Source organism: Scyliorhinus canicula, chromosome 26 (genome assembly GCF_902713615.1).
Source record: "Scyliorhinus canicula chromosome 26, sScyCan1.1, whole genome shotgun sequence".
In the NCBI taxonomy this organism is placed as follows: Eukaryota; Metazoa; Chordata; class Chondrichthyes; order Carcharhiniformes; family Scyliorhinidae; genus Scyliorhinus; species Scyliorhinus canicula.
Window position 1 is genome coordinate 1422793 of NC_052171.1, and position 10101 is coordinate 1432893.

Below are 10101 nucleotides of genomic sequence, written 5' to 3' on the forward strand. Positions count from 1 at the left end.
GAGGGGACGGAGGGAAACACCCCAACTGAATACTTTTTGGGAATGTTCTGCAAGATGGTGGGTGAGAGTGTGTTCACATCCAGAATTAGACCAGACCCATCCCTCTCTGCAACCGAAACCTCGATCTGGAGATCTGCGGTTATCCTACGATTTCATAATTTAAAGGAAAAGGAACTCGTCCTTCAATGCGCTGAAAGAGCATAGAGATATCAAATGGGAGGGCCACCCCATCAGGCTACACCAAGATCTGCCTTCAACGGAGTGAAAGCCATTCTGTATAGAAATGGCGCCAGATTCCGAATGGTTTGCCCAGCTCACCTTCAGGTGACTAATGGGGAAAAGGAACGTTTTTTAAAAATATGCCCTTGGATGCAGAATCCTTTGTTGAAAATATCAAAATGGGCACCGTTTTATCTATTTTATGGCCCTGTAGATGAGCACTCCGTATTTCATGCTTTTTGACGTTCGGGATTTGGGTCTGCTCACAGCATCATTGGTTAAATTTTAGAGTTGACTGCAATTTGGTCTTTTTTTTAAATCCATTTACTGATCTCTTTCTCTTTTCATTGTTGTTGTTGGGTGTGATAATTGAACACTAATGTGGCATTGTAAATTAGATATGGTTTTACTTTCCAGTTGGGAGTCTCCCTGCTAACAAGGGGCTTAGTTGACGGAAGCGAAGAGAGAAGGTTTTCTGCAGTTCTTTCCAATATTGTGAGAATTAACTTGAAGCGTATAGTTTGTTGTGTTATATTAACTGGGATCAGGTACTGTGTTTTACTGTTTGAATATGGCATTGTTAAGGTGGGGATGGGAGGAGGGAGGAGTTTTAGTGTTAGTTTGCTGACTGTCTGTGGGTTCTCCTTTGTTGAGTCATCTGACTTGGCTCGGTGGTCGTCTTGGGTGGATTTCTTTACCTTTTCAGTGTCCTTTGTTTGATATTTCTCTGAGAATGGCTGACTGCAGATTAAGCAGTGGAGACCTCCAATTAGTTGGTTGTCTGGAATATTCGGGGTCTGAATGGCCTCGTAAAACGGTCAATCTGAAGAGCCTAAACTCCAATGCCGTTTTCTTGCAGGAAAGCGTTTCAAGGACCAGACGAGGTTAAGCAAAGGTTGGATCAGGCAGGTTTTTCACCCTAGTTTCAATGGCAGGGCCAAGCACACAGCAATTTTAATTAATAAGAGAGTTCAATTCTGATCCTCCAGCCAACCCCAATGGTCGTTCTATTATTGTTTTCTGGCTCCCTGGTGAACACTCTGGTCATCATGGTTAACCTTTATGCCCCTGACTGGGATGACACAAATTTTATCAATTCTCTTTTACAACTCTCTCCCCAACCTTGACTCTCATCAACAGATTTCCTTCCCTAAAGGACATTAGTGAACCAGGTGGGTTTTTACGACAATCGACAATGGTTTCACAGCCACTTTTTAAAATATAAATTTAGAGTACCCAATTCATTTTTTCCAATTAATGAATTTAGCATGGCCAATCCACCTACTCTGCACCTCTTTGGGTTGTGGGGGCGAAACCCACGCAAACACGGGGAGAATGTGCAAACTCCACAGGGACAGTGACCCAGAGCCGGGATCGAGCCTGGGACCTAGGTGCTGTGAGGTAGCAGTGCTAACCACTGTGCCCCCATCTGAACCTTTTGGACTTAATTCTAGTTTTTTATTGAATTCAAATTTCACCATCAGCCATGGCAGGATTCAAACCCAGGTCCCCAGAGCATGACTCTGGGTCGCTGGATTACGAGTCCAATGATAATACCACTATGCCACTTCCTCCCCGAGACACTACTCTGCTGCCAGACAATAAGTTTTCATAGATCATAGAATTTACAGTGCAGAAGGAGGCCACTCAGCCCAGCACTGGCTCTTGGAAAGAGCACCCTACTTAAGCCCACCCTATCCTCGCCCGTAACCCAGCAACCCCAGCTAACCCGAGGACAATTTAGCATGAAGCATTTGTCTACTCATTAAAGATTACGTTAAATTAAACAAGTCAGACCCAATCTCTGAAATGCTCTCAGGGTGTGTCTTTAAGACAGAGTTAGATAGGTTCTTGATTTGTAAGGGGATCAGGGGTTATAGAGAAAAGGAAGGAAAATGGGGGTGAGAAAAATATCACCATGATTGAAACGTGGAGCATACTTGATGGGTCGAGTGGGCTAATTCTGCTCCTATGTCTTACGCCTTATGGATGGACAATAAATACTGGCTCAGCCTGCGATGCCCAGGTTCCATGAACACATTTTTTAAAAATCATCTGGCTCATCAACTCAAACGGCAAGTAGCCCGACTTGAGATTCCTGGATGAGGCAATATAGGCAGCAATCTTGTTTCTGCTCCTCTCCAGGTCGACACAGCTTTTAGATCTCATTACTGAAATCTGTTTAAGTCAGAGCCCCTGCAGATAAGTCAATCTTGGCTGATGTCTTGGATGATCTGCAAAGCCCAACTGTTGGCAGGTAAGAGCTGTGAATTGGATTCACCATTACGCCCATGAGATTTTAAAATATAGTAGGCTGATGCAGCCTGGCAAGGCCCTGATGGTTTCCCGGTCAAGCTTTGCAAAAAATTCTTGGAACAGCTCACACCCTTAATATTGGATATGTTTAATGATTCAGTGTCTCGGTTTCATTCAAGGGCAGCACAGTGGCAAGCACTGCTACCTCACAGCTCCAGGGACCCCGATTCAATTCTGACCTTGGGTGACTGTCTGGATAGAGTTTTCACATTCTCCCCCCCCCCCCCCAGGTCTGCATGTGTTTCCTCCGGATCTTCTTGTTTCTTCCCACAGACCAAAGAGATGCAGGTTAGGTGGATATGCCCATGCTAAATTGCTCCTCGAGTGTCCAACAGTTGGGCCTCGTTTGGATGGCCTTGCGACGGGTCGGTGAAGACTCAATGGACTGAATGACACTGCAGGGATTCTATGATTGCCCCCGACCTTCACTCAAGCCTCTATTTCCTTGCTCCTTAAGAGGTACAGGGACCCACCCAAATGCAATTCACGTCATCCCATCTCACTTTTAAACATGGTGGAGATGCCGGCGTTGGACTGGGGTAAGCACAGTAAGAAGTCTTACAACACCAGGTTAAAGTCCAACAGGTTTGTTTCAAACACGAGCTTTCGGAGCACTGCTCCTTCCTCAGGTGAAGAGGCATGTTCCAGAAACATATATATAGACAAAGTCAAAGATGCCAGACATTTGCAGGTAATCAAATCTTTCCAGATCCAGAGATAGGGGTAATCCCAGGTTGAAGAGGTGTGAACCAAGAATTGAACCTACTTTTAAACATGGGCATGAAGCTGCTGGCTAAGGTCCTGGCGCTCCGTCTGGAGCCTTATCTCCAGTTACAATTTTGGAATTTTGGGCTTTGTGAAGGGCCAACAATTGTCAGCCAATATCTGTCAAGAACAAAGAACAATACGGCACAGGAAAAGGCCCTTTGGCCCTCCAAGCCTGGTACCTGCCTTAATGAAAACCCTATGCACTTACAGAGTCCGTATCTTTCCATCCCCACCCTATTCATATATTTGTCTTGATGTCCCTTAAATGCTGCCATCGGACCTGCTCCCACCACCTCCCCAGGCAGCGTGTTCCATATATTTACCACCCTCTGTGTGAAAAAACTTGCCTCGCACATCTGTTCTAAACTTTTCCCCATGCACTTCAAACCTATGTCCCCTTGTACTCGAGTCTCCTACCCTAGGAAAGAGCATCTGACTTTTAAATGTTATTCTTTCCCCCTCCCCAGCACCTGAGGTTATAATATCTCTGGACGCTGAAAAAGCATATCATCAAATCATAGAATTTACAGTGCAGGAGGCCATTCAGCCCATCAAGTCTGCACTGGCTCTTGGAAAGAGCACCCTACCCAAGCCCACACCACCCTACCCCATAGCTGCTTGCAGAAAAATACTTTTCACTGTACCTCGGTACACGTGACAATAAACAAATCCAATCCAATACAATAACTCAGTAACCACACTCAACCAGGGCAATTTAGCATGGCCAATCAACTTCACCTGCACATCTTTGGACTGTGGGAGGAAACTGGAGCAGCCACGTGCACACGGGGAGAACATGCAGACTCCGCACAGACAGTGACCGAGCCGGGAATCCAACCTGGGACACTGGAGCTGTGAAGCAATTGTGCAACCCACTATGCTACCGTGCTGCCCTAACATAGTGGAATGGGAATCTCTGAGATTTTCAGGAGTTTTGGATTCAAATATAAATTTGTCTCCTGGATTTCTCTGTTGTATAATGCCCCGACTTCCAGTGTTTGCACGAACTCTCTACACTCACATTACTTTCATTGGGCAGGGCACTCGACAGGGCTTCCCCCTTTCCCCACTTCTGTTTGCCTTGGCAATAGAGCCTCTCTCTATATCGTTGAGGGCCTCTAATCATTGGAGCGATACCTGTAGTGATGGGATGGAGCATTGGCTATCGCTTTATGCTGATGACCTACTTATATACATTATGGACCTGACTCCCTCCACAGAAAGTATACTTAAGACACAATACAATTGCCTCTTCTCTGGTTACAAATTGAATTAAGGCAAAAGTTGTGCGGTGTACCCCACAGTTTCGTCCAATTAACCGTTCCAAACCAGTTTTGGTTATTTGGTCAGCTGTCCCATAATTGTGCCTCACTTCATACTACTCAAGTCTAACTAATAGTGTCAGAGCGGATCTACAGAGGTGAAACAACTTCCCTGTCTGGCAGGTAAGGATCCAAACAATTAATTAAATGTACTTATAAGATTTTTATTCTTCGATGTATCCCATTTTTATGCCAAAATCCTTTTTTGTTCACAAATTGATTTCTGCTTTCATTTGGGCCGGTAGGAGTCCCAGAATCCGCAGTGTTCAGCTCCGGAGACAGGCGGGCAGGACAATTCTTTTGTTTTATTACTCGGCTGCTAGCTGTGGATTAGTGACCCCAATTCTATTTGGGGCAAAATGGAGGCTCGCTCATGTGCACCACCTCTACTCTTCATGTCATAGTTACTGCACCACTGCCCTTCTCTCCTGCTAGGTTTTCCTCAAATCCATCAGGATTTGTAAACATTTTGGCAGCACTTTAAGCTTTTCCCCCTATCCTCTTTAGCTTATATTTGTAACAATCACCTCTTCGTGCCCTCTGGTTTGGACCCTTCATTTAAATCTTGGAAGGCAAAAGGACTTGAGCATTTTGGTGACTTATTTGTAGAAGGGAGATTTGCCAGTTTCACGGAGCTGGCTGACAAACTTCAGTTGCCAAATTCTCACTTTTTCGCCATTTGCAGATTAGAAACCTTTCCCATATTTCCTTCCTATACTTTGGTCCCGTCCTCCTTCTTGCTGAACGAGGCTTTATCCTTGGCTCAACCTGGTGAGGGGTCTATCTCAGAGCTGTATGGCTATATTCTTTTGTCGGATACTGGTCATGTCTCAACTAACCTTTCTAGCAAATTCTGGGCACCATGATTCAGGAAAGATGTCAAGGTCTTGGAGAGGATACAAAGATTTAACAGAATGTTAGCAGGGATGAGAAACTAAAGGTAACAATTCAAGTTTCTCCAGAGAATAGAAGTCAATGAGATACTTATTAAAATGTTCAACATTATTCTGAAGTTTGATCGAGTAAATACGGGAAAACTGTTCCATGGACAATAATCAAGAGATAGATGTTGTGCTCAGGAAATGTGAGGTAATGCATTTTGGAAGGTCTAATGCAAGTATGAATGTATAGTGAATGTATAGTGAATGGTAGAACCCTCAAGACTACTGACAGTCAGAGAGATCTAGGTGTACAGGTGAAAGGGGCAACACAGTGGAGAAGGTAGTCAAGGCGGCAGACGGCATGCTTGCCTTCATTGGCAAGGGCATTGAGTATAAAAATTGGAAAATCATGTTGCAGCTGTACAGAACCTCAGTTATGCCACATTTGGAGTATAGTGTTCAATTCTGGTCGCCACACTACCAGAAGGATATGGAGGCTTCAGAGAGGGTGCAGAAGAGATTTACCAGGATGTTGCCTGGTATGGAGGGCATTACCTGTGAGGGGAGGTTGAATAAACTCTGTTTGTTCTCACTTGAACAACGGAGTTGAGGGGCGGCCTGATAGAGGTTGACAAAATTATGAGGGGCAGAGACAGAGTGGACAGTCAGAGTCTTTTTCCCAGGGTAGAGGGGTCAATTACTAGGGGGCATAGGTTTAAGGTGCGAGGGGCAAGGTTTAGAGATGTACGAGACAAGTTTTTTTTTTTACACAGAGGGTAGTGGGTGCCTGGAACTCGCTGCCGGAGGAGGTGGTGGAAGCAGGGACGATAGTGACGTTTAAGGGGCATCTTGACAAATACATGAATAGAATGGGAATAGAGGGAAACGGACCCCGAAAGTGTAGAAGATTTTAGTTTAGGCGGTCAGCATGGTCGGCACTGGCTTGGAGGGCCGAAGGACCTGTTCCTGTGCTGTACTTTTCTTTGTTCTTTGAAAAGAATTAAAGGGTAATTTTTTTTAATTTAGAGGATCCAATTTAGGTTGTGGGCCTGAAACCCCAGCAGACACAAGGAGAACATGCAAGCTCCACAGACAGTGACCCAGGGTCAGGATTCAATCCCGGGTCCTCAGCGCCGTAGTCCCAGTGGATTGGATTGGATTTTGTTGTCACGTGTACCGAGGTACAGTGAAAAGTATTTTTCTGCGAGCAGCTAAACAGATCATGAAGTACATGAAAAGAAAAGGCAATAAAATAAAATACAGAATAGGGCAACACAAGGTACACAATGTAACTACATAAACATCGTCATTGGGTGAAGCACACAGGGGTGTAGTGTTAATGAAGTCAGTCCATAAGAAGGTCATTTAGGAGTCTGGTAAAAGCGGTTAAGAAGCTGTTTTTAGTCTGTTCGTGCGTGTTCTCAGACTTTTACTCACCACTCAGTGTTAACCACTGTGCCACATGCCACCCTAATTAGAGGGTAAATTGGGTATTTTTTTAATAAGCATAGCAACTTCTGATAAACTGGAAGGATGCGAGAAGCAAATTCAGCAATAACTTTCAAAAGGAAATTGGATATGTACTTGAAAAGGAAAGATTTGCATGCCTTCAGGAAAAAAATTAGGTAACTTGGGCTAAATTGTACACCAATTTACATTACTCCTTGTGAATGGCAGTCTAAACTAAGATTACTGGACTGTCATTTACATTCTTGACCATTAAAAGTATGTTGCTTCTGAATCATCTGTCAAAAAATTACAAACCTTCCAAATGATGGCCTCGAGTCCAATGGAGAGGGAAACTCATTATTGCCATTTTCAATCCAAGTTGAACCCCCATTGAGATCCATAACCACGCTCGCAGTCTTAAAAAGATGATAGCAAAGACAATGTTTTTTTCAAACGTAAAAAGGGTGACAATTGCAGTTGGTGAGTTGTTAAAGCAGTTCGCGCATCGTCAAGAGAAGCTCGCAACTCAAATGTCGAGCAATTCCCACCCAGCCCCAACCAAAATATGTCCAAACTTCCTAAACCACTGCCATTTGCGGGTCAGTGGTAAAACGACCAACAAATTCATCGGGTCACGGGTGGGAGACTTCAACGTGAAAAACATGAGCTGACCCAAGTGACTTTGAGATTTTATTTATTTTTTTAAATAAATTTAGAGTGCCCAATTCATTTTTTCCAAATAAAGGGGCAATTTAGCATTGGCCAATCCATCTACCCTGCACAGCTTTGGGTTGTGTGGGGGGGGGATGTGACCCAGGCAGACACAGGGAGAATGTGCAAACTCCACACGGACAGTGACCCGGGGCCGGGATCGAACCTCGGCCCCGAGACAGCGCTGCTAACCACTGCGCCACCGTGTTCCCCCTCACTTGAGATTTTAAAGCAGGGGGTGGAAAGACAGGGAAGGGAAAAGGAAATGGTGAGGGAAGAAGGGACAACAACAAAGCCTGAGCTGATGGCGGCTCTGAATGATTGACTTGACAATCAAGACAAGATCGTGCAGCAGCAACGATAACCACGCACTCCACTCGGGGCAAAATGCTGCAAATCTGAGAGGAACACGAAAGTGCTGGAGGTTGGAGAGAAACGAAGCTGACGTTTCAGGTCCAACAGGGAAGCTTTACTCGGAGTTCATGCCGGGGCTACCTCCCTCGGCATTGACCGGGTGGGAGGGAGCAACTCCCGAGGAGAAAGCCCGACCAGAAAAGCCAGGTCTGGTGTTTTTTTTTAAATTCCCCACCCGCGCACAGATTTCCCACCTCCGCGGCGACTGCCTTTTATTTTCAGCTGAAGAAATGAAGCTGAGAGCAGAGGAGAGACGGAAAGCGGCCGTTTGCTTCGCGCACCCACGGTCCAGTCAGTCAGCTCGGCGCCGCACACTCGGCCGTCGAAGGAAAACGGAAAACCCTGAGGGCCGGGCGCTCGCGCCGGCGGCGGCTTTCGAAACGACCAATGGTGAGCGGGTCTCCCAGGCCACGTGGCCGGCGGCTCCGACCAATGGGGAGGGCCGCTGGAAGGGACGGTTGGCCGGGGAGGCGTCAGGTGCTGCGATTTGAATTGCGAGCGACGCGCGCGCGCCATTCGGCCCGTCGCGCCTGCGCCATTCGGCCCGTCGCGCCTGCGCCAGCGGAGATGGGGGGGATGATGGGGGAGATGGGGGGGATGGGGGATGGGGGGGGGGGGGGGGGAGCGTCACGACTCCTGCTCCTCTTCCCCCACCATGAACACTTTCTATTCAAGTAATCATCTGATGCCCTCTTGCATGCCTCCATTGAAGCTGCAGGCTGCGCATTAATTCCAGAACCTGACCACCACCCCCCCTAAGTGAGAAAGCCATTCCTCCTCCCTCCATTACTGCACAGCAAGATCCCACACACACACAAATAAAAGTTCAAACACACAGCCTGACCCCATTTTCTGCCAACTGAGGTTGGGTCAGAGGTCAAACATCGGCCCAGAAAACTCAAGGGCACCGCACTTTTTTTGGTCTTTCTTCGAACATGCCCACGGTTCAGATAACCCAGCACCCTGCGCTTGGCGATACTGCCAAGAGGTGAGGGAGCATCCTGTGAAATGTGAGCAATGTTCATTCTCTCCAGCTATGCTGCACGACCAGCTGAGCATTGTTAGCTTTTTCCATTCACCAGCAGCTGCCATTGTGCCTGCTGCCAATTGCACCAGTGTGTTTTCTGTGAATAAATCAAATTCGGCGAATGGCAGTTGACACAAATTGTTGGGATTTGTTTCCATGGATGTGGCCAGAGCTGTCAAGGCGAGAGGCTTACACTTTTGAGTCCATTTCAGCAGACTGCAGTCTGGTGTCACAGCTCAGCCAAACCAGGACATCTTACAGGTTTTTACAACCATCAATGATAGTTCCAGATTTATGAACCAAATTCAGATTCCAGCGGCTGATGTGGTACAATTTGAAACCATGTCCCCAGAGCCTTAGCTAAGTCTTCTCCTCACTCTTCCAGCAACATTGCCACTGTCTCACCCCAGGACATGATAACAAGATTCTGCTAGCCAAATAAACTTCCATTGCATGAGTTAATTTCACAACCTTGTGATGTCCCAAAGTGCTTGATACTGAATTAAATATCTTTTAATCATCACTGGAATCTACAAAGCACAGCAATTCACACAAGAAGCAATCTCTCCGCTTCAGGAATATTAATTGGGCGAGTGCTTCGCCAAAAACCCACGTTTCAAGTTGCACTTCCGGACTTGATGGCTTTGTCAGGTGGATCATAACGCGGCACGCCAGATTGATTATCAATCTGCAAATCCTTCCACTCCTTTTCTGGAAGCCAATAACAGCAGGAAAGGCTCCTGCTCAAGCACCTGCAGAAGCAAACAGCAAACCACTGCAGCACCTTCCACTGAATGACCATTGTAATCGAAGGTCACAGTCATCAAAGTCTTTTCAAGCATAGCACCTATGGAGAGGGAGAATGTTGGTTCACAACTAAATATTGGCCATCATACAAGAAGTTCATTCCTCCTCCTTGCCTTGGGATTTTTTCATGTGCACCTGCAGGGTCCACAGTGCAATCCATTGACTGTTCAAGGTTTCAGTACTACCA

At 46.2% G+C, this 10101-nt stretch overlaps 1 protein-coding gene across 5 annotated transcripts in view; it reads right to left on the reverse strand.

Annotated features, from left to right (window-relative positions):
- LOC119957393 overlaps window positions 1-8452 on the reverse strand; it is a 48949-nt gene extending 40497 nt beyond the window's left edge. For 3 of the 5 annotated variants that reach the window (XM_038785413.1, XM_038785412.1, XM_038785409.1), the window contains exons 1-2: window positions 8275-8452; window positions 7271-7371 (exon numbers count right to left, since the gene is read on the reverse strand). In XM_038785413.1, the coding sequence (XP_038641341.1) occupies window positions 7271-7356 (86 nt within the window). In that variant the 5' untranslated portion in view covers window positions 7357-7371; window positions 8275-8452. The remainder of the gene's footprint in view (window positions 1-7270; window positions 7372-8274) is intronic. The other 2 variants (XM_038785410.1, XM_038785411.1) reach the window with 2 other exon arrangements.
- Between the last annotated feature and the right edge of the window lie 1649 nt (window positions 8453-10101).